Source organism: Amphiprion ocellaris, chromosome 14 (genome assembly GCF_022539595.1).
Source record: "Amphiprion ocellaris isolate individual 3 ecotype Okinawa chromosome 14, ASM2253959v1, whole genome shotgun sequence".
In the NCBI taxonomy this organism is placed as follows: Eukaryota; Metazoa; Chordata; class Actinopteri; family Pomacentridae; genus Amphiprion; species Amphiprion ocellaris.
This window is the reverse complement of record NC_072779.1, coordinates 16,770,434-16,795,694: the sequence shown is the minus strand read 5'-3', so window position 1 is coordinate 16,795,694 and position 25,261 is coordinate 16,770,434. Positions and strand designations below refer to the sequence as shown.

At 40.2% G+C, this 25,261-nt stretch overlaps 1 protein-coding gene across 12 annotated transcripts in view; it reads left to right on the top strand.

Annotated features, from left to right (window-relative positions):
• The window catches only part of msi2b (musashi RNA-binding protein 2b), a 259,035-nt gene that overhangs the window by 227,010 nt on the left and 6,764 nt on the right, over positions 1-25,261 (top strand). For 2 of the 12 annotated variants that reach the window (XM_055016993.1, XM_055016994.1), the window contains exons 11-14: positions 4,945-5,064; positions 15,627-15,806; positions 19,794-19,948; positions 23,529-23,599. In XM_055016993.1, coding sequence (XP_054872968.1) covers positions 4,945-5,064; positions 15,627-15,806; positions 19,794-19,948; positions 23,529-23,570 — 497 coding nt within the window. In that variant the 3' untranslated portion in view covers positions 23,571-23,599. The remainder of the gene's footprint in view (positions 1-4,944; positions 5,065-15,626; positions 15,807-19,793; positions 19,949-23,528; positions 23,600-25,261) is intronic. The other 10 variants (XM_055016995.1, XM_055016992.1, XM_055016997.1 and 7 more) reach the window with 9 other exon arrangements.

Genomic DNA, 25,261 nt, shown 5'->3' with positions numbered 1-25,261 from the left:
CCTGCAGTGTTTGCATTGCTCAGTCCTTTCTATGCTTCATCCTTGTAATTTTGAAAAATATCACATCAGTTAAACAGGTTAAATTAAAAATAATAAAAGCATTAAATGATAAAAATACATTTATAGTCTGACAAATTAAATACATTGAAGTTATTGCAGTTTTACCAGCATTTACCAGCGCCTAATCTATTAGATACTACTCTGTACATGCAGAAAATGAAATAATTTCTCAATATATGATGCATCATTGCAATTTAAAATAGCACAATGCCATTTACTATGCTACTGTACAAAATTTAAATACAATTTAGGCAAACTAATTAATAATTTAACGCTCTGAGAAGGAACATTTTTCAAAATAAATACCATTATCAGCTATTTTAGCTATATAGCTATTTTTTCTAGCTATTCCTTCACTTTTATTTAATCCTGTGGTTCACGAGAATGAAGCTTTATTGGAATATTTTATACTAATAATTCAAAACAGAATTCCATGAAAATGAATTGGACACCACTGCCACGGCTTTACGTCTCCCTCTATTTCTCATTATCTTTGTCCTTTCCTCTCTTTGTCTCCCTTTCTACTGATGTGTCTGCTGTTCTTCTCTGTTCATCTGTCTCACTCATCACTGCTCTTTGCTGTTCATCCGTCTCACTCCTTCTATCTGCCCCCAAAATCGACTGTAGCTGCAGGCTGAAAGGCTTATTCACCAGCCTCTCTCCCAAACCAAGCTACTGTGTTAAGCAGCTTAGCGCCAAAAGTCGGCTAGCCAGCAAGCTAACCCCGGATAACTGCTCTCCAATACTAAATTTAAAGAGCATTTTGGGACTGTCCTTCTTTGCTGTCATTACTTTCCGAGTTTTCTGTTGACTGAAAATCTACACAAAAACTTAAATACAACGGAATATTCACACTTTCCAAACACTACGTGTAGTAATTCCCCCATTAGTTCCCACTGGAAATTAACTTTTAGTGTAGTTCTAGGCCCTTTTTTCATTTCACTTTCACAGAGATATTAATATATTTTTAATCCATATGGCCTCCATAGAAATATCCACTGTCCCTGGGTCCCTCCTGTGCATTAGACAGTTGACAGTCTTCTTATAGCAGAAATGAGGGGAGTGCTCTGTGACTGATGGAGCTCCTTTGTCAATGACAGGGGAGCTGCTGCTGGCAGTTTTGGGCCAAAGAACAGTACAGATTACATTAACATCAGTCAAGCTGTTGTCAGACTAGTAGGACATAAATAGGACCTTATTGATGCATAATGCAACAACTTTTCATTGTGACGTTTTCTGAGTAATAGGATCAGAAAGTGAGTCTGTGGCTAAAAAGGCAGTACGCCAAAAAAGATCTGCAGAGATGTATCACAAATGGTGCATAGGGGGAAAGATTTGTGGTGATGTTGATAAGAGACATGTTGAGATTAAGTTAACTTGGACAACTAACTGAGTGGTTAAAGCGCACACCACATGGGTACAAATGCCCTGAGCTCAATGAAACAAAGGAAAAAAATGCCTAAAAACAAATAGTGTTTACAAAAAATCTACTTAAAATTAATAATCATGAATGTTGCATTGTAGATTGACATGTAGAGGTCAGTATGCATCGAGTAACTTAGTAATTTTGTTGCTAAAAGCATGCAAAGCACTTGCAGAACAGCATGAAACCATGGTAACATAGAGGAAATATATCATCAGAGTTATGATAGGGGCTAGAATTAATTTGACCAACCACACCACCTCATTTTCTGTACTTTGCTGAATATCATATTGCTGTTGAAGTGCTTTGACAGTTTTATAATAGAGAAAACAAAGCTTTTGACCCAGGTTGGCACAAGCAAAAAATCCCAGGAAACCTTGACATAAAAATTGCACTGTGCTGTTTGATCACTACTGACACTGCCCCTACTGCATCTCTCTTCTCCTACCTCAGTACAGTCAAGTTCACAGAGACTCTTAAAATACAGGTGCGGGTAGAAAAAGAACCAGTATGCTCCTAAGAAAAGTGCCACTTTACAGGCATGAAGTGTTTGTACTGTCATGAAAATAGAGCCTTATGTGTGCTGAATCCACGCTTTTGCAGCATAGAACTTATGGTACCATGAATTTGATATACCATTCTGTTTGCCAAGTTGCTTTGACTGAAAGTTTATTTTAGGCAGAGAAGAATACGCATACATACTGTAAATAGGGTAAAAGTTCAAGCATCAGTTTCTTAATTTTGGTCAATCATTTTAAATAAACATTACACGAATAGAGAAATTTAAGTTAACGTCAATGCTGTAAAGACACTGAATATAAATTTAGTTTGTGTTGAGAAAATGTGATTCTTTTGGTTGGAGAGATGGTGTCTGTGAAATTCCTGACAGTCTTCATCGTTGTTTTGGTCTAATCTTTCTTCCTTTCTGTGTACACTCCTGAGGAAGGCTGAATTTCTGTGCTACAGGCTTGAGGAGAGAAAGCTGAGGACAGTTCCCCGGAGTCCGGACACCAAGGCCCCCGGGCCTCCACAGCTCATAAACAGATGTGTCCTTGTCCCCAGCCAAGCGCAGCCACTCAAGTGGCAAAGCAGGGGCCCAATAATTGTGAAGAATTGAAAGCTAAATATTGGCTTTATCTCCTCAGTAATAAAAGGGCCATGAAATTGATTTAATGCTGCAGCGCTTCTCTTGGGTGGCTTCTTACAGCGTGAGCACAAAACAATGAGCAGCAGCCATCTATTAATTAACCCACCTAATCCTGCAAAGTTAATCTCTCACCACAACTTTGCCCGCAACTAACTTCCAAGCCAGTGGGTCTATTGGGGGTGTCATGACAATGGCAGTGAGGGGAAGATAGATTCAGCACTTAGGAAAAGAGAGAGAGAGGGAAGGCAAAACGAGGTGGAGAGTGCTGCATGAAACGCTGTTCCGCACGGCAACCATGGGAACACTGTAAGTGGAAATGCAGGGTGCATGGCCATCATTAGCATAGTATCAGAGTTGATTTGTGTTTTTGTGAAAAGAGGCGGAGAATATCATTTGAGCTGTTGGAATTTGTTCCCGGTGTGGAGCGGCTGCAGGAGCATAAATGCGGTTGATTTCGGTTGGCTTTTTTTTTTTTTGTTGTCTTTTGTGTTTCTCCTGTCACCGTGCTGCCTCAGTCTCTTATTCTTTCCTGAACTGTTAGATAGTTTGGGGGAAAAGTGGCATTTCTTCCTCTTCTTCACCTGCTTGCCAGTCGCAGCGTGATGGCACCTCACACCCAACACGCGCATTCGTGGTCATATTGTGTAGACGGAGTTGTGAATTACCTCCTTCTCAGCCGGCTGATGAAAAGCTATGTGTTTTTTTCTTTGGCTGCGGCTCGTCTGACCCTGCCCTCTCACCTCCTCCTCCCCCACCTCCCCCCCGTCTCATCAGTCTTTTGTGCGAGCCCCTCTTGGTGGAATAGCAGTACAAGGCTGGCTCGGAAAATAGGTCACCCGCTGGTGCTCCTCTCACCTCCACAGCATTCAAAAAATAATCCTCTGAGGTGTCCTGTGCCATTTTGTAATGTCAAAACCACAGTCTCCAGGATCTGGCCAAAACATAGAAGAAAAACTCACATGCACACACATTCAGCTTGAAAAAAAATATTTTAAAAAAATCAAGAAAAACTCAAATTGAGGGAATTTGGAGATCATTTTTTTGCGAGCGAGGAAAGCATTTCCTGTGGAGATAATTTTAGGAGGCTGATTAGGCATAGACGGTGTTGAGCCCAGAGTGAGGAATCTCATCACCACTGCTAATGACATGCCATTCCTGCGCTGAGAGAAGAGCCCAAGCCCTGGGCATCGACTAGCCTCTGTCAGCCACCTCTAGCTACTGTGTTCATTAATGCCAACAATGTAATTACAATTCACAGATACTGCGTTGGCTTAATTACAGTCTGATTATTAGGCTGATATTTGTTGGAATATTCAGACCTCTAAAAATTGGATTTATATTTGCATGGAATTAGAGCCTTTATTGTATTAGTGTATCATAAACTGACAATTTGGACAGATTTATGAGTGCGTCTATAGACATACTTTGAAGCTTTAAAAATCTCAGCGTTGGAGTATTGTAAATGTTTACATAAGAGTGTTTACATATGAAGAGACAAACACAAGAGACTTGTTCGGTCCTCACATAAGCTCGCAGATGGGAATCTCTTCTGAGTGACAAATCATCCAACAGATGCCTCCATCTGATTGTGGGATTTCTTTTTTTTTTTTTTTTTGACTATATATCTTCCACCTGAATAGCCCAACAGAAAAAAATGTGGAATGCATTACAGTGGATTATTCTGATTCCATAGAAACTCAGAGTAATTAGGAGCGCTTCCGAACAAAATGCAGGGGTAGTCCCCAGAGGTACGGCTATTATGTCCATGTCTATGCAGCTCAGAAGAGGCTATAATCTTCCATCCAAAGCATGTGACGCAGACACCTCCAGAGCCAAATTCTTTCACTAATATAATCAGGGACTTAGTGAATTGCAAACCCACCCAAAATCGGTTTACTCACTGTTTTATACTATACATGATTTGCACCTTCTCAGTGCGACAAATCTGATGTAAACACACCAGGTTGTACATACAGAATGTAATCTGTATTTTTGCTGAGTTAATCAGCCATCGGTTAGCTTTTAGTTGTTTTAAACATCTGTATTTTTCCTCCCTTATATTCAGCGAGTTGCTCGGGGCTGCCGTTCTGTTTCTGTGCGTGGATCAGTGGGTCTGCAGAAATTTGAATATCACAGTGGGTTCTGTTGGAGTCTGCTGATAGATGTCGCCCTGACATGAGCCCCCGTCTCTGACAGCTATAGTTTTATCCCGTAGCTCAGCGCTGGTCTCAACATTCTCCTGGAGCTTTGGGACGTACTCATCCATGTTCAGGAAGTGATGTGTGTGTGTATATGTGTGTGTATGTGCCTGCAGGCTTCCCAGCGACAGCATATGGACCGGTGGCGGCAGCGGCAGTAGCAGCAGCGCGTGGCTCAGGTAGGGGGGCCCGTGGAAGAGGCGGCTACTTGGCGTACCCACAGAGCACAGGGCCAGGTAAACGCTCTGTCCATGTTCTGTGTGGCTGCTGCTCTCTTCAACTTATCCTGCTCTGCTTCTCCCCATAGACATAGTCCCCCGAAAGCCCAACACATTCAGCAACATTTATCATTTAGACTGACATATAGGTTAGACAAAGATACAATAGAGATTCATGCAAGATCTCTATTTATACAAACATCTTATGCAATTGGAACTTTCTTAAATGCACAATTTGCAGTTTAAGACCTATCTAAGAACATTTATCAACATACCCCGACCATTCTGGATCCCCTGAACATCAGCCACAACAGAACCACTCCTATATTAAGGGTTTCCAAATAGTCCTAAAAGGGCTGATGGGATCACAGCAAAGTTAGACAAATTCGATATAACTTTGGCTCTTTCGTGATAATGTAGCCCTGTTTACTCCGGAAATAGTGAAAAATCTGCCTACAAGGAATTTTGTGGAACACAACCTTGACAAAAATAGGGATCTGTGGTCAAAAACATCTGCACTTGAAGTTTTTGAGGGTTGTTGACATTTAGAAGATATGGTTCCATTCAGATCGTAAATCAGATGCAAGAATCTAAAAGGAGCCCACGTCAATTCAAGGAGTCTTTCCTTGATATCTGCTTGCATCAAATATTTCTCTAAGTCGCCCAAATTTTTAAAGAAAACGTGGATAGATGATCTACTGTGGGTAATGCATTTCCACTTTGTCTTAATGTTTGACTGCCAGACAAAACTGTGTTTTCTCATTTAATGTGATATGTTATAATAGCCATCTATGGTAAATATCCTATTTACAGTAAAACCTCAGGCTGTAAAGTGTTCTAGCATTTAGAATGGTGGATTGTCTCTTAAAATAGTAACAGAAGTAGTCAAATTATACTGAAGTCAGTCACAATTTCTTCTTTTCTACCTCTTTTTTCCTCTCATACACGCTTCAGTCTACCTAGTATGAGCTGATCATTTCAGAGTAAAAGCACCCTGAACCTTAGACACCTTTCTGATCGCTTTCATGCCGTCAATACACAAATTAAAGCTTATTCTGCTGTTGCTCTCTAAGTAAATACAGACGTTTAAAAATTCAAATAGAAAGATTAGTCAGTGCCTCTGCGGTGTGCCTGTAGAGATCGACATTAAACACACACTCTAGTAAAGCATTCTGACAGTACACATCTCATTCACATCGAGGCGAATGTCTGCCAAGAGATCTGTACCAAAAAACAGGATGCAAGTTTCTTTCCGTCTTAAACAGCATTGATCAAGTTGTCGGCTTCATTTAGACATCCTGCTTTTTTCCACCCTTACAACTGTAGATCATTCAATAGCTGTCAATAATAGCTCCCCTGACTGAACACACAGCCTCTAGTCTTTAGGGAAGAGTGTCTTTCCTAATCAGACATACTATTAGAGGCTTGTTGGAGGAAATGTGTTTTAATTGTAACTCAGATGTTGTCTGGTTTGTGCAGTTGGCTCACAGATGTAAAGGCAGCAGACAGTTGCTATTTACCGTCATGTGCTGTGATGTGAAATGCGCACACATGAGCACACACACACACTCAGCCACATTACAGTCAGCAGCGGTGTGCACATATTACCTGCGTGTACGCACAAACAAATTTACCCTCTTGTCCTCGTTTGAACTTAAATCAACAGAGGGAACACTGGAAGCCAATCAGATGCTCTTTCTTTCATGTCAGGCTATTTGATTTTGCATTTTCAAAACAAACTATTTGCCAAACAATTGCAGTGAACATCACTAAGAAGCAGGAATGTTGATTTGGGGTTAGCAGCAGCCAGGAAGCAAGAGACATGATGGCAGCCATTATGTACAGTTTAATTCTGACAGCTGCAAATGGAAGGGAGACAAGTAAATGATTATGAACAGGGACTGAGGGGAGGGGTGTTAGAGCGGGAAACAGTGACATCATGGGCTTGTTTTAGAGTACTTAAACAGCTATGAGGCAGTTAAAAGGGACTATCAGTCAGTGAAATCTCCATGCAACGTCAGCGTCTGGCAGAATCTGTCTGAAAAGCAAAAATATTACAACAATAACTGCAACAAAATCTGGAATATGAGTGTAATTTCACTGAACCAATGTAATATTTGTATTTTTTTCCCTATATCAGCACTATCGTGTTTTATTGTTACTATATATTAATTGTTCTGTTCTCTAGAGAAAGGCTTCACCAATGCATCGTGGTGATGTAATCAGTGCAGATTGTGGCTTTTCGGACAGTCACAAGTGATTTATTAATGATTTGTTAAGTGTTTGAGAGGATGCTGATGACATATTGCACGGATTAATACACTGAGTGATCTCTTTGTACAGACACAGACCAAACAGAGGACACAGATAGTATAGGCTTGACCTTCCTCTCTGTGTATTGTCTGGGGATGTTGCTGCCTCTCCATCCCATCTTACGCTTTAATTTGCGGCACTCAGCCCTCGAATAGCAATTCCGGCAGTTTCATTTTTTGCTAAATTCTCTAATTTTAGTGCAGACAAGGTTTTTTTTTCTTTTTGGTTAAAAAAAAAATCCCCCATGTATGACGTAACTGTGGATTCTTTGTGCTGTGACTCCACCTACAGTTTCCATAGAGCACCACATATTGTGCATGTATCGGTGGGATGTCACCTAAATAGGAAACCACAGATGTTAAATAAAGGAAAAACGCATCATGAAAATGTTACTAGATGTATGGAAAATATGAAAAAATACCCTTTTGTGTAGATGTTGCCTTTGAGTGTACAGCGGAGCTTGTTTGTAGATTGTCAGCAATACACACAGAGAGTGTCGTGAGAGTGTGGAAGACATTTTCCATCACTGGCAGAGGACACTTTCACCCAGCTTCTAATGCCCAACAGACAAAATGACAGCATGCTGACTTCCCTCTCTGTGACAGACTACTGCTGATGACAAGGTGTATTTTGGACTTCTCACTGGGGCCTGCTTCTTGCAGGAAACTACACCCTAGACGATAATATAGTCATGTACATATCAGGACAGAAGATGCGCCACTTTTCTTTAGGCTTATTTTTACTTTTGCTAATATTGGTAGGAACTTCTGTTACAGTGTAATTATGCTGTAGTTTGCATTTAAATAGCACACAGACTAGTCCTACTTTAACAAGAAAAGGTACCAGTCATCACAGCAGGAAAAAAATACTGAGTTAAAGCTGGGGTAGGCAGTATTTCTCAACATTAATGGGCAAAAATTCCATGCTAATATTTCAGCATTTTGTAATTCAAGTGATCCAGAAGGAAACTAGATTTCTGTGCCTCTTTTTGGCTCTATTTAGTCAATCTATCCAGTGATGGTAGATTTTAGCCAATCCCAGTTCTTTTCAACCAGAATAGCTTAAAGAGCTACATTAGTCCATGGTGCTGCAATAACATAAACACTCAGGAGAGTGGGGTTTAAATCCCAAGATAGCAATCACTTTTACCTATTTTTGGCTGTTGCATATGCCTGTGTTTGATTAATGGGAGGGGCTTAGGATAAAGATGGGAGAGGGAGGAGCTACAGGAGGAAGTTCATTTTAAAATTCAGATTTTTCTGTTTTCTTCCTGCTGCAGATTTTCTAGTTACCACTCAGTCAGGCCAGACAGCATGTTTTATTTAGTAAAAGAATTTAAGATGGTTTCAGTGCGGATACTTTTTGCAAAGCCTGGACTTCTGTCTCTATCTGAAGAGGTGTTTTGCTGCCCTGATCTCCACCAGCTAGCCTGTTGCACCTCTAAAATGCAAGAACAAGGACTAGTCTTGAAGCATGTTTGTGGGGATGTTTGAGACTGTAGCTGCAGGCGAGAAGTAGATCAGAAAGATGTGGCTACTGCACAGAGTTTACCATTGCCTGGAGCTAGAGAGGTGCCAGCCCCCATACCTGGCTTTACAGGCTGGTATCGCAACATTGAAGCTATGACAGGGTGCCACTGGAGGTCATGAAGGATAAGTCACATAATATCAGTTGGAGGGGAGGAACATCTGCATCGTAGGGCCTGCAAGGAGGAAATGACTAATTTGGAGATGACTAATGCATGCAGCAGCACCTGGGTTGTGTTTTGGACAAGTATACTCTACCTCTGCTGTTGATATGAAGGATAAACCTGCACAAATGAGCCCCAGTTGCCACATTTATTGAGATTGACAGGTTGTTCATTCAGGAACTGAATACTAATATTAGGCGTTTACAGTATGTCAGCAACAACTTGCTTATTAATATTCATACTGCAAGATCATTGTGAAGACTTACATTTCCAGCTAATGACCTAGATTGTGAAGGTCATTAATGTGCATATTCTTTAAAAGATGGTCAGTCCTTATTCTGTTTTCTTGGTTTTAAATTCAGTTTATCTAAAATCTCCTGTGTGCTAGCATTGTCAGATAAAAAATGGAGAAACTGCAAGTGATGCAGATGGTTCTGACAGACCAGGGAACTTCACAGGTCCCAGCCTACTCTGGTTGAGTGTTTTCCTGAGTCCCTCTGAGCTTTCTAAGAAGCTCAAATGTCAGTCTCAGATCTTGGCTTTACCTTCAGTGTACACAAAGCACATTCAGCTGCATTTACAGGTCTGGTGCTTGCTCTGTGGACTATGTGTGATTTGACTCAGGTGCTCAAACCTGAAATAGAGTTGGCAGTGGTCAGTACTGTGCATAAATTAGCCCGCGGTATAAATTACAGAGGTGCCTCTGCCAGTTTTGTTGGGAATCAGGATGGTCTTCACATCATTTAAAATCCATTTCTCCTCAGTTAGCTGCTGCTCCTCTTTGTTCTATTTTCTCTTTTACTCATTTGACTTCTTTTTCCACCTCTTTTTTTTTACCGATGAAAAGCAAACTCATGTGGCAGACATTTCCAAATTAAGATTATTATCAATTTCCTCCCAACAAGCTCTGTGATCTTCAGCAGTGCCTGAGAGGAGACTAGGACTGGCTATGTGCAGAGGGCTTAATCAGTCTGGCTCTGAGTGAGCACGGGTCCATTTGTCCCAGATGCTAATCTGCAGAGCTCAGCTCTGAGGCCAGAAGCACTTTACATGTATTTGGTGCAAAATAACATGAGCAGGCATGCCAAGCTCATCCTGCTTGGGTTTTTTGTCTAAGGCCAAGGGAAAGATTTGACACATCGGGGAGGGCAAAGTGTCCCTTTGCACCTCCACCACAAAGCGGCGGCTCTCACAGCTGTGGGGAGCAGATGCTCTGAGGTTACAGTCACAGGCCTCCAGGGACATCAGCACTCTGCCCTCCAGGGCCTGCATACATAACACACTCTCCAAAGAAAACTTAGTGAAGGCTTAATGCGAGCAAGGTATGTTTTCCTCAGCCCTGTAAATTCACTATCAAAATACAGTCTGTGTTGAAACATATTTAATAAGTGCATATTAATTTTTTTTCTTTCATTTTCATTACACATTTATTTTCAAGTGACTTTACTATAAACATTACACCCAACTTTACTAATTATTAAAAACATACAGATTACAAAGTATATTTCCTAGTGTTCTGCACACCCACGATATGAGATAAATGGCTCTAAAATTAGGTTTAAATCTATTAACAGGGCATATATGAGCAAGCATTGCTGTAAGACATAATTCCTCTTTCACTTGATTCACACATTCCACCCTCTGTATCTAAAAGACCATTAGATGTAGCCAGTATCAATCTCACATTTCACTCATAGTGAGTCTTAGATTTCTTCAGACCACTTAAGCCTGACCAGACATGTTTGAAAAAATGTGTTCAGCCAAAAGGCCACGGCTGTCAGCTCTGAGCCTGCTCACGATAGGATAATCTGTGCCGACTGTCGATAACTGAGTGCCCTTTCTCAGTCCCAACTAGACCAGAACCCTCACAGGTTAAAATCTGCATTAAAATCATTTAGTGTGGCCTGTGTGGGCTTCCCTGCAGCAAATTAGTGTGAACTGATTTCCTACACTGTTGCACATTGTCTTAGCCATGATTCACATTCCCTCTTCCCCTTCCTGTAACTTTCCACAATCATTCCCCAACCAAGGCCCAAGGTAAATATAAATCAGTAGCTCTGTTGAGTTTGTCCATTACCGTAGAGAACGGCAAGAAAAGAGAAAAGCAGACATAAAATGAAAAGTAAAGAAAAAAGAGGCCTGAGTATGGGTGAGTAAATGCAAGAAGAAATCATCTGTTAAAATTCATTAGCCAAGCTTCTCTGAACACAAAATGACAAGACATTAAATATGTATTATTTATGAAATGTCTGTGCTCTCTGAAAAGGGTGTCTAGTGCTGTTAATTACTCAGCCGTTCATTCAGAAAAGATTATTTCAAATGGAAAGTGAAAGCAAGGCCAGACAGCAAAAGAGCTGTTAGTTTCTTTCACGCTATTTTTAAATGACATTGGTGAAAATGGAAAAGCTAATTATGGTAGCTCAAAAATTCAAAGCTAATTTGAGGAGCAGCATGTCAGGTTTATTGACATCTTCTGTAGAGTGATGTGGTTTGATGGCCACCAAGGAATCTCACTGGCGCCGCAAGGGAAAGGGAGGAGTGACTGCACGAAAAATCCCTATTTGCAGAAATTAAAATAACCTGTGCTGATAGATTTTTATGGTCCCCAGTTCCCAGTGTTTGTTGACTGCATAAATGAAAGGTATAGTCACGTTCAATTAAAGATATTTATAGATGAAAAGTCAAGATTTTGTTAATGATTAGAATTCAAATTAAAGGATTTTCAACTGATTTTAACAAACCCTGAATAGTGTCAGGGATTATTAAAACAGCTTGTTGTGCTAAGAGATTTGTCAATTAGTTTTAGAGTAATAGAAGGCTCTGGCTTGTGTTTTTATTTCGTTTGTTAACATTTGCATAACAGATTGTGCCTTTAAAAATAAGCAAGTTTTAGTGCAGTTCCATTTTCCGTGGAATTTAAGCAAAGAATAATACTTGGTACACACCACTGGCTAACTTGTGAAAATATTTTTCACATGATGAAGTCCCAAGAGGCCATATTTTATCATCGGTGTGACTTCTTATATTTTCCAACTAGTGAGAAAAAGCAAAGTAGTACTTTCAGGGTTTGTGATTCCTCCTTAAAGGCAGTCACCTGGCAAAGTGGGAACGAGAACAGGGCATTTATCCACTTAAAGAGACCCACCCCGATGATGTCAATAACAGATGACTTGAAGACACTCCCCTCTCCATCGCCTCACAGCCGGCTTTGGTCACCGAGGGCAGAAGGGAAAGAGGGTGGGGGCAGAGGAGATAATTATCAGTATAAATGAAGCCCTGCGAACGATTCGCACTGCTGGGTCCCCTGATCTAGTCTCCAAGGCAACCTCAACACACTCATTTGTTTTGTAGATGAGTAATTACATCCAATTAGTGGCCAGTGGAAAAAAGGAGTCCAAGAAAGGCCCATTGTTCTGGATAGATTGTGTGAATATTAATAGTGGGACGGTCTGAGGCACAGTGATATGATCGGTGATACTAATGCAGCTGTGGGCACACTCTGCCCAGCCTCATCCTGCATAACACATCAGATAGCCACTGATGAAAATATATGGCTTTCAGAATGTGTGGCTGCATGTTTGTGTCTGAGTTCTACTCTGGTCCAGCTGCCTGTATGTGGCAAACAAAGCCGGTTTCTTAGCCCAGAACACCTGCAGACGGTGCCGCAGCATGCACGCTGACAGCTTCTCAAATTTTATCACCTGGACAAATGTCATATAAAATCGAGGACGATCTCTTGATATCACCTCTGTAGCAAAACTGCTTTTATGGAGCATATTTTTGAATGCATGTCGCCATGCATCAACACCTGCCTGATGTTTTGTAGCTGCTAGATTTAAATGACATGAGCTTACTGTTCATTGTCTGTGGGAACTGGGTTTTATTTTGAATGACATTTTATGAGATTAGGAACCAGGCAGACACTGTATGGATTTAGCCTGATTTTCAACCCAAATTGGTCGTTGTAGTTTTGAATCAGGCCCAAATTTTTGGAGCACTCTTTATTGGATATCGTGTTGCAGTTTGAGGAGTTCTCCATATTACTGTGGTCAAAACATCCCTTAGAAACTGCAGTGAGCTTCTTTTAATATTAGTGGCGTAGTATTTTCCAGGTTGTGGCTTTGGCTGTAGCTGTCTGCTGCGATCTACAATAAAACTAAACTTTATTGCAGAACAGACTGAGTATTGTGTCTGCATCCTCCAGTTCAATATTTTCACTTTATCTTCGTACTTTTTCCTCACAGTCGAATTGAACAAAGTTTTGTAAACACTGCTGAGGCCTTGTTTGAATAAACTTTATTGGAATTTATCAAGGGGCTAAACCAACCTTGTTTACATTCAGTTTGAGCTCCATGTGCTGTTTGACCAATTGATCCACACACTGTGAGCATAAAAGTTTACACTTGTGGCCGAGCAGAAAGGTACAGGGTCCAAGATTTGAGGGGAAAAAGCACATCGTGCCTGCCAGGTTAATGCGGTTCAGGTACTTAGAATTACAAGCCTGTCTCAAATAAAAATATCTTGTTTGTCCCAAAGTGTGAAGCTTTAAATTTAGTTATTTGCTGCTAACAATACTTTTGATTTAATACCAATAATACGTGTAGGTCAATGCAAATTGTGTCCAGTGGTAGAATGTAGAAAAGTACATGTTGTAGCTGATTTGCAGGTTTAGGTTTTTTATTTGAATCAACTCATAAATTGTGCTATAATATTATAAATTAAGCTCCACAGCAGTTTTTACAATAATTAAAATTAGCTCCAGGTACAATATTAAAGGTTTTAGTCAATCCAAATTATTTATTATTATTACATAATATTTATATAATCTATATAATATAGATTATATTTTGACGATAATGCTTTTGTACTTTGTAGGATTTTGATTGCAGAACTTTTACATGTAATTATTTTAGACTATTGTACTGATCCACATACTTCTTCCACCACTGGTTTTGAATAAATAATATTCAGCCTGCATCCTTCAAATGAGAAAAAAACACCTAAACCTCCTTTAATAGTGCAGCTTCATTTTTTCCAAGATAACATAAATAACAAGGTTCATTTTCAGTTCCTTTTTGTGTAAATTTCTCTGATTTACTGTATAAATGTGTTGAATTACAATCCACTAGTCTGTACACAGTGAAAGTGATGCCTGTTTGCTTCTAGTCTCGACACTATTCTAAACTAGTGATATATTTGGAATGGCTTCCTTGTGAATTCCCAATAACACGGTTTGTGCTATTGTCAAATGTTTTTCCCCCATTATAATTATTCCATTGATCCAGTTTTCCTCATTAGCAAGGCCAATCAATTTTCAGTGACATTTGTCTAAGTGAAGTAAATGGAATGATTGCTTCTTGAGCTTTGTTCAATGTGTCAGACATTATGTGACGTACGTGGGAAGCCTGCCCTATTTGGAGCCTATAATTTGATGAGTGGGCAGACAGCCCACAAGTGGTGAGATCAGAGTGCTAAAAAGCATTGGCGGGGAGAAACATGGCTGGTGCTTACATTCCATTTGGCAGAAGTGGACTGTCTCACTCTGAATGGGTAGAGGTGAAGTGGCTTTGAATGGCTATTCGCTCCAGGACCCAAATAAAAAAACAAACACACAGCAGGGGAAACCCAGCATGGAAAAGCCGGTGTCACCAATCAGTCCCTCCTGAGTAGATTAACTCTCTTATCAAAGAGGTGTGAGAAGGAGCAGTTTCTTTTAATTGCACTCTTTGTATGAGCAGCTTGTCTCAGATTAAGAGAACAAGCAATAAATGTCAGCACGACTTATTGCTGAATGACATTTTCTAAACTGTTGATAATCCACCATTTGTGTCAAAGAAAGAATCATTGGAAGAGGCCAATCTGAGACGTGCTTAGAGTACTTAGTGCACTTGAGAATGCTTATCATCAATAAACATGAATGTCTCTGTATCGCATTCACATAAAAACCTTATCAGTTTTTATTGGTCAGAAAAGAGGCTTTAAATTAATTATTGATTGCTGCGCTTTGTGTTTCTTTTTCATTTAAATGACAAAAGCTTCCTTCAGGTACGTCAACCAAAGAATTGTTGGTTTGTAATGAGAAATGTATTGACCTGTTTTTTTAATGATTCTTCAGTTTTATCTCACTTCTTAAGAATTGCAAGCAAACGTGGGGACAGACCAGTCATGCAAAAGCCAAAGTACCAACACTGTGGCTTTACTGTATATTTTCTATTAATTTGTTATTGGTCCAGTTGATGTAAGTTTAAAAAAAGAGCAAACTGAGGAGGTTTTAATCCTTTCAGGGAGAGTATGACAGTATGTATCCATTATTGTAGAGCTAGTGTATACGACGCAGCTCAACATTTCAAACACGGACCATATGCCAGGGGGGCCTGGCCACATGGCAGGAGCCGCTGGGGAGGGAGGGCAGGGAGGGCCAATTAAAGCAGACAAAATGCGAGGATGTAACCTAAAAATCGGCACCACCAAGCTATGCTCAACAATCTGGACACTGACTTTGACGATGAAAAAGTTGATTTCCACAATGATGGAGTCCCCTCCCCTCCCCCTCCCCACCCTATACTGTATCTCCCAGGCCTCCCCGATTATGGGTTTTACTCTGCGCCCAGTGACCAGAGGGGGGGGCCCTGCTCCTTTGCTGACTATGGCTCCCTGGGGCCCCAAGCGGCTCAGATGCTGCACAGTGAGCATGCCACCTCCGCCTGCAACTCCCCCCTACAGCACCTACACAGCCCGGATCAATTTAAGAACCCAGGTTTGTATAAGAGCATCTATCTCATCCACATTTTGGACTTTTCAGTTTGATTCATGACATTATTCCATGCAGATGATCTGATCTTTCTTTTTACTATATTTTCTCTTGATTTTGTTAAGACAAGTTAAAAAAAAAAAAAGAATCCCCTTTAAAAATACATATTTAAAAAAGACAAGTCTTGCTGACAAAATAGCATTGCATGTTCTTCCTCTTTTTTCAATTTTTAATGTAGAATTATTTTATTTTTCTTTGTGAAGTTATGTTCCAGCCCCTGCTTGCACATAAGGGGCCGACACACACAGAATGTAATCCTTCATTTGCATGTGAACAAAATAACTACTGATGATGTCGGAGAGTACACTGGCCTCTCTATCAGAGCTCAGGTTTATGTGAATTTTGAGCAGCCAAGGAGGGAGTAAGTGTGGGAGTGAGTGCCATTTTTTTAGTCGAGCCCTTTAAGTATCCTAAGTGTAAGAATGATTGCTTGTATTATTAGCATGTGAAATTGGTAGAAATGCTGCACAATGTTGAACACTTAATAGACAACATTTTTGCATAATGCAGCCGTTACTCTACAACACAAGAACATTTTCATCTTCTGTGTTTTTCCTGATGTTCTCTTCTCTGTCTTATGTAATCATAGTTTTGAAAAGCCAGAGATGAAATCCCACTGACAAGTAAAATGTACTGCACATTCAATAACTGCAAGCAATGCATAAAATTTTTTATAAATTCATCCTTTTTCTTTGAGAGCAGAAAAAGCAACTTTTTTTTGAAATGCCACAGTGTTTGTGACAGTTTTTTTCATTCTGATAAAGACATGATTGTGTTTGCACTGACATGACGTACCACCAATGTTTGTTTCATCTCAAGTAGCTGTAAGAACAGAAAATCTAGTTTAGTGGAGCACCATCATGCAGTATGGGAGACGTGCCTGGGTGTAGGTGAAAGTGTTGACCTAAACACAGCAGTTAGCTTCCTGCCTCTAGAGACTCATGAGTCCCCCACCACTGTGTTTCATGAGAACAGTCACAAAAAAATAATGAAAACAAAGGGAGTTGTCCAGTCACCCCTTCGGTCTAGTAAAGTAAGTGCATAAGTGTGGACCAGCTCTCCCCCTAATGGTTAAAGTGTTGGCCAGCTGCCCCAGGCAGATGTTGGCATTTCCGACAGACTGTCTGTGCAAACTTTACCACAGCAAACAGCAAAAGAAAAACTGCTCAGACAAGCTTTCGAAAGACAATTGCACAGATGTAACTTCCTGGAGTTGTGAAGGGTTTCTTGTAGGCCTGCTGCTTTAGTATCTTTGCATCATTTGGGGAAGTGAGGCAACACTGCAAACACTCAACCTTACTCTTTTCTTCTAATAGATCTGCTAAGCAGTGTTAAGTGTTTATTGGATGCACAACAGTATGAAAGAGGAAATGTTTTCTTTAGATCCCTACAAATACACAGTCATGCCCTTGTCTCTGTTTATGCTGAGGCCTGGTCCTAGTATATTTGAACTAATATATGAGTAGAGAAGATTTTTTGTCAGAAGTCACCTCAGTTTTTTTTCAGCAGCAGCTAATGTAAGTAACTCTGTTGTTGAATTATTCTGTGGGTATTGCTCTGTTATGAAAACACAGAGCTTGTCTCACCTGAGAGGACACGTTCAAATCCTGAGTGAGTCAACATAGCTTGATTGCATCGTAACATGATTTAAGTGCGTGTTGTTTTCGGAATAGACTTTATATCTGCAGCCAACCTTGACCCTAATTATATGAAATTCAAAGACAATGATATCATTTATTTGGATGTTTCAAGTAGATAAAAGCAAATATGAATGATTTTCCAGAAGTGTAATTGATTTTTTTTTTTACATTAGGGGCCTGAACTGGAGGTCAGCTCAGTCTGTAGATGGAGATTGTGCTGCACTAGGTCCCTGACAGGGAGAATAGAACAGTGTTTGTATGCAGTTTATGGCAAATCTCATTGAAAAATGCTGTTCTTGTGCATGATCCTGCATCTGTACTTTGAATATTAACTTGACTGACACAGGCAGGCTATTTACATGCACACATGGTTTTGTATAGAGCTAGACATCAGACATGAGCTTCTTAGTTAATTCAGGTTTTTACAATTTTCTTTCACATGCATAAGTCAATCTTAGCATCAAATGATTGTCTCTCCAGCTCTTTTTTGTCCTTTCAGCCAAATGTATCTGCACCATAAGTGCCAAAAAAATCAAAGCATAAGAAAGACTTAACAGTGTCTTTATAAATATGACAAATATTAAAATGAACACATGATTCTGCATTACAGTGGACCCTAAGGTGAACAGCATTCTGACCCACGTTGAAGTCAGTATTGCTTTGGCTTCCAAAGCTAAATACACAACCAGTGCAGCCCTTATATTTAAATAGGGAAAAAAACAGTTTCACTGGGAGAAGGGTGAGCCACACTCCAATAAAAATCAGCAGTCATAGGAAATGAGGATTGCCATTTCAACTGAAAAAATCCTTAATTATATAATAAGCCAGCCTACTGGGGGCTGTGCAGGCAAGATAAGAGCACTAGCTGCTCACTGTTTAAAGTCCTTACAGTTAAACAGCAGTGTCAACTCCACTAGATGTGTGTTTAGTAAGATGGCTTCATTTTTCAAGAGTGCTATACACGGATATCTAAAGCGTGTTTGGAGGTGCTTCTTATGGCCCTAACCTGTCTAATACAGCGTTGATAGATGCAGCAGTCATATGTTAAACAAGGCGGCAATGATGGTTAGTTTACTCTGTGTGTGTGTGTGTGTGTGTGTGTGTGTGTGTAGGTGTGTGTGTGTGTGTGTCTGCATCAACACAATGGATGTCCTGCAGGCGCACTGTTTTGTTCTACAAAGACCTCCTCTCAGGCATCACAGGGTTCATGAGCTCATATACACAAGATCAAGCATTTTCTGTGGTCGGAAGATTTTTCTTTTTAATGCAGCTGTACGATGTTTTTTTTTCCCACAATCTGTCTGTGAATAAGGGTGAGACGGAGGGTTATGTGAAGTTGACAGCAAAGGAGATTGCTGTTAAGAGATCACTGCATTTTTCTTTCTCCTTGACTGTTTTTTTCCTTGTATTGCCAGTGTTACTGGCCTTTCGTAGGCATATGGATTTTCAAAAGCCATTTTATTAGTCTGAGTTGCTCTTACTCACAGGGCAAAGGTGGTAAGTCATGTACAGTATTTCTTTTTTATCCCCCACCAAGTTTGGACCTGCAGGATGAACTCGGGTCAAGCTTTTATATTTCCCCCTAATGCCTCCTTCTCTCTCCTGACATACCTCTTTTGCTTTATGCTGGAAGTTAGTCCAGCCGGCTGAAAAGCTAGAACCCACAGCTGAAAGTGCTGAGAATATTTAGGAGGTTCTTGCTGGTAGCTGTTAATCAGGTCTAGTAGGGAAGCAGCACGTAGTATTTCAAGTGTTTGGGTTGAAAATGCTCGAGAGAAATTTCAAATCTTTTAACATTATGATCCTGTGTTACTCTTCTTATTCAACAGCCGATGTTGTTTTACAAGTACTCCTTCACATTATGCATGGCAACATTTACACTGCAACCTTTACTAGTTTATTAGCATGGTGGAAGTATTTTTAGCAATGTGCCTGTTTTGTGTTGTGCATGACTCTACAAAAGTGAATGTTACTCCTGTGCATAATACACACAGCATGTAGATTATATTTAGAATATCATACTGGATTCACCCCTGATTCTGTTTGCTTCATATTAAATTAAACCGAAATTCTGCTCCATTTTGTCAGCCGATTTTAGATGAAATTGAACACGTAGTCTCAAAATGCAGTAAGTGTCTGTAATACGAGCCCTGGGCAAGTCCTTCGAGACAAACGTATGAATCCAGTAATGTGTTCTTTTGATTTAAATGTGTCCGTTTAAGTCGTAGCGAGGACAATTTGTGCTCCTTGGGTGGTTCTTAGCTGCTCTGCTCCTTGCTGTGTTTGTATGCAGGCACCAACCCGTCAAGGCCCGGAGGTTTCCCTGGTGCTAACAGTCCAGGGCCTGTGGCTGACCTGTATGGACCTAGCAGCCAGGATTCAGCTGTGGGCAACTACATCAGTGCTGCTAGCCCTCAGCCTGGCTCTGGGTTTGGCCCCAGCATCACAGTGAGTACTCAGATTCAGACTTTGTGTCACGTCTGGCTGCACCATGAGCTCAGCTGCCTCTTCTGTGTCAGAATACTGTCACTAAAATTAGACACTAAGAAAATGCACACAGCCTATGATTGTAAGAGTCTGTAAAACAGCTCTATATTAACAGTAGGGTTTATTAATTACAGCATGTTGTAGTCTCTCACTGAAGCGATCAAAATAACCACCACCTGCCTCCTAAATTCCAGTGAGTACAATTAAAGCATTCAGTGCAGTCTGAGAGTTTAGTTCATTTCTTTCTACTGTCAGGTTCGGAGGGTCCCGTAAGCATTTTGTCCATCAGGGTAAACCCCATCTTAGCTCTGAAAGTTATCTGTGTCAAATGCAAATGTTTATTCCCCTTAGCTGTTGCACAAATCACCTCGCTTCAGAGCCCGTGTCACCCCACCCCCCAGAACAAATTTCTCGTATTTTTAGAAACCCATCTGTCCCAGAGCTTGAGTTTGCTCCATGACTAGGACAATGCTCCCGAGCAGGTTTCATCTCTCCCAGCGTCCTTGTCCAGGTGTAGCTGCTCAGCCACATGCTGTTTCATTTTTCCCCTCGCTGATCAGTTAGCTGCCGGTTGCCATGTCAACTCGTAAGTGTAAGAATAGAAAAGCTAGTAGAGGTGACAGCGGCAAAGAGATGTTCTCAGTCTGACGGTGTCTACAGATTTTCGAAGGATGAACTCGGATGTCTGTCTTAGCCGGCGTGTCGCTTTAGGTGGAGTGCTGCTTCCTGTTAAGAATTACTGTAATCGCACTGCAAAAATGCACTGAAGGCCTCTAACCCTGTGTTCTTCGCAAAGATAATAATCTATTATTGTCAACTCACGTCTTGGAGAGATCATCTTAAAGCCAGTAAGAGCATCTTAACTGACAAGAATAACTCTGTGGAGAAAGTTAAACCAATTAGAGTATGAAGCTACAAAATGGGACACGGTTGCTATGCATCCTGTTCCCCAACATCGTAACAGGTGAGGAGGTCAAAAAGATACATCATCATCCCAAAAATGCAGAATCTCAAACTGGTATTTTCAATTTAATAGTTAATCAAAAACATGGATTAACATGCATCATTTTTACCTGTCATAATTCACAGAGCTGTTGTGAAGTCAGCAAATGCTCACAGATTCACAAAAATAATCTATTTACTGTGTTTAAATGCTGCACAGACCCAGGCGTTCAAATAATAGCATCTCAGTTTAGCCTAAATAAATGTGATTACTCAGCTTGCAGCCCTGAGATTCTATATAATGTTTTAGGACCTTGTTGTCAACAAAGAGACAAAGCTCAGCCTCCCCGAAAGAAGTCTCCATCAGCTGTTTGTTTACTCTGTGTGTTAGTTTTCTCGGACCTCACTGAATAATTAATCCAAAATTGCTGCCGTGTGAATTTTACGGCCCCTTCGCAGAGTGCGGCAGGGCTGAGATCTCGGAGTCACGTTGGAGCATGTTTGTGCTGCTTTACACGACTGAACCGAGTGACACAGTATAAACTATAAAAATAACACCTGCTTTCAGAAAGAAGCTAATTAATGCATGGCTTAACTGAGATGGAATAACGACAAGCCCATTAGTACTGCAAGACTACAGGGTGAAGACACTCTTTTCAAACTTTATAGTCCACATCATTAACTTGAATTTCCTACTACAGTAACCAGAAAGTATGAAGAGGATTAATTTGGCTTTTTTTTTGTTCTGCTTTAACTTACTATTAAATTACTTGGTAGTTGTTTTTGAATTATATTTCAAGTCGTTTTTTTTTTTTTCAAGTTGTGGTGTTTTTTTGTTTTTTAGATATGCCTTTGTGGCAAACTGTGGCTTACTCTGTGGTTTGGAATCATAAGTTCTATTCACAGTTTGTGCATCTCTTTTGTGAGAAGTAGTTTGTGCATTAAATCAGCGAGTGCAACAGCAGAGCGAGGATGAGGTGAATGTGAGGCTGTAATACTGCATCCTTGCTGTGGGATGCTATCACCGGGAGCAAATGTACAAATAGCTCATTTTAATTTTTACTTGTGTAATTGATTTATGATATCCACGCAAAACCAGAAGCTTAAGAGAAAAATACGTTTTATTGTCTTTTTGCTACCCAAGCAAAGCCTCTTTTATTAATTGTTTTAGGTCCACTGGCTATCTGCCATAATCTGTTGGTCTCAGAGCAGGAAGCAAAATATTTGTTATGAAAGACCAGGCTGGCTCAGTTTCAAGGCAGATTTACCAGCAGATAGTTTACAGATGGAAATGAGGCCATTTGTTTCTATTATTTTTCATTTGGTGCAACAGTTTGTAACCCTGAGTCAGAGGAGGCGAAAACAACGTTTCAATACAGAAATACAGTAAACTCTGAGCGGAAATGTTTCACTTTTCATCATTTTAATGTGAAAACTGTTGAATTTATGAAACAGTTCGCTGGAGAATATAGTGTATTTTACACAGATTATTCAGGCCATTCTTTGTGATTCCTTTACAGAATGTCAATTTGTGCCCGTGATAGCACTACGTACTAAATCACCACTTCAGAATTACCCAGTGAATCAAACAGAGTGCAGTAAAGCAGAGAGGTGATGCAGCAGCCCTCTGACTCCCTGCTCTCGGTGAGATGATCTCTCTATCCAGAACATTAAAACGGGAAATGATTCAGAACTAAAATGTGCTTTATAATTCATTTCTTTACCGAGGATGCCGTTGAACTGAATACGTATAAGATCATCATATCTCACAACCTCATGGATGACTTCAGATTCACTGATTTGTCCCTCTGTTTCACGCTCCAGCGACTTTATTAATCCCCTTTTAGCCAGTATGAAAACAGCCACTGTGAAGGAGCAGTAATGAACTTAACTGTTTTTTTATGCAAGACAATTAGAGTGCAATTAGTTGATTGAGGTGATAAAGACAAATAATCGCGGCTGAAAGTGCTTCTCTTTTCACTGCGGTGTTTGAATCCGAGGATTTCTACAGATCTGTCAGCAGGAGAGCTCACAGTGTCCTGATAACTGAGCTGCATAATGAAAACCATTCAGTACTCAAAAACACACTGATCTTACTGAAGAGTGTTTATGATCCTATTCTCTGCATGCTTTCAGATTAAATCATTGTGTATGTTAGCATGAATGGGGATTGTGTGTATTGTTATCATTACTTTTATCGCCTTCCAATATCTTTATGTAGGCTATTTTTCACCGAGTCTTTACAACCTGAGTTCTGCATTGTTATAGAAAACAGGATTTGAAGTCTCTCTGCCTTGAATGATTGAATACAATATGAATCATTGACTTTATAGAGCATATTAACTCTTTTTAACATCTTAAATGAGTTTTACTTCTGTTGTAATTTTGCAGTCTATGTATCGCTGCAGCCACGGTTTCTCCATTCCAAGAATATGAAAAGAGCTGCAATGACACACCAATAGTCTCCTGCTCTGCTGTTCAACATGATCCAACTGAATCAAAACGTTCACATTCATGCTAGCTGAAGGACGTTGATATGATACTCACTTTTCTCTCTTTGAAATGCATACTGACAAAAGCACTAACTGTACACTTTTAGGGCCCGTTGATTGCGACAGCTTTTACAAATGGATACCATTGAACAGGTGGCCGGTTGCCATCTCATCAGAGGTATTGCATTTTATTTACTGTGCATTTCTACCAGTCTATTGCTAATATGTGTCCATCGCATTGTTCATTGTGTCTTCACCTCCCTCCAATGACGGAGCTGGTAGTAAATGTGAGTGTGACAGAAGCTCTTCATGCCTCTGTTAGTTTAAAGGTGGAGTATGTGATTTTAATCCAGTATGCTTTTAGACTGTTTATGCAGTCCACTTGCTATGTTTGTACACAGTACATTAAAGAAACAAACATATTCCAGTGTACATTTGTGCCTGTGCACAGGATGTATTTAACATCCGTCTCCCAGAAATATTTCTAGGCAACTAAACCACATTCAGTTTTTGAAGGAAGCACATTTTCTTCTAGATTATATTTGTTTGTGATGCATTACAAATACATTCCTAATCAACATATCTTTGCCATATATTTTATTGCTTTACTGTCATTCATTTTCAGTCAGCCAATCATTACGCAGCTTTCCGCTGCAGGGATGAGGTGGCGTCAACATTCACAGGAACAGTGCCATAATTAGCCTTCCTGTTTCGACTGCATTGTAAGAATTGAAAACGTAAGCGCCAGCGTTAACTAAGAGTGCACCAAAACAGTGATCACCAACATTGATCACTGCCAGTTCCAGAGCCAGTTCCATGAGCATGTAGGAACTACAACAATGGAGGTCAGTCATGTTAGGTCTATACAGCCAGTTTTACGGTGTTGGTGGTGATCTCAATGAGGACTTAGAGAGGGCAGAAAAATGCTGCTTGTGTTCTCTGAGTTTAACCATAGTTGGGAGCTCAGAAGTACCTACCCTGGAGTAGCTACTTTTTGCTCTTGAAATCAACCCCGAAAGAAATTCCACTGCAGCAGCTCCTGCAGAACACACACAAAAGGTCTGCACCACCCTACAACGGCCCACAAGTTCCTGTAGTGGAAAATGGCTTATTTATTTTTATTTATTTATCCTTTATTTAACCAGGAGGTCCCTTGAGAGTAAAATCTCTTTTTCAAGGGAAACCTGGCAAAGAAGGTACGTTAAAAAGTGATATATAAAATTGAACATAACCCAAGTCACATGGTATAGAAGTAAAACACATTACAACAACCAGATAAGATAAGATAAGATACACAAAACAAAATCCAGCTTAGGAAAAGCAATTGTGCTCTTCAGTTACACTTCGTTTGATCAGAGCTTTGAACTCTCCCAGTGTGACAAAATCACGAAGCTAGTTATTCCAGGACCAGGGATTAAAATAGGAGAACTAAGTTTGGAGCTCATGTAATATTTGGGATGTGTGCCCAGGTAATCCAAAAAATGGAGTACAAGTAGAAACATGTTGTGAAAGGGTTGTATTATAACCCAAACAGCAATGTTTTCCCCAACCTAACCAAGTCATTTTGGTGCCTGACCTTAACCCAGCTTCTAACAAGCAGTTATTGTTGTCAAAGTGTCAACCGAAGTGTGACATTTTTCTAAACCTAACAGGGTATTTGTGGTGCTTAAACCTAACCAAACCGCAAGTGAAAAACTAAAGTAAACAAGGAGTGGCAATGAATCATGATTCTAAAAATAATGGTCCCACATTGGATAGAAACATTGGTCTCCTTGTTGCTAACTTAGGCCTCATGGCTGCTTTAACCTGGATGGCTTTTTTGCTAAGTCAGTCTTAGCTT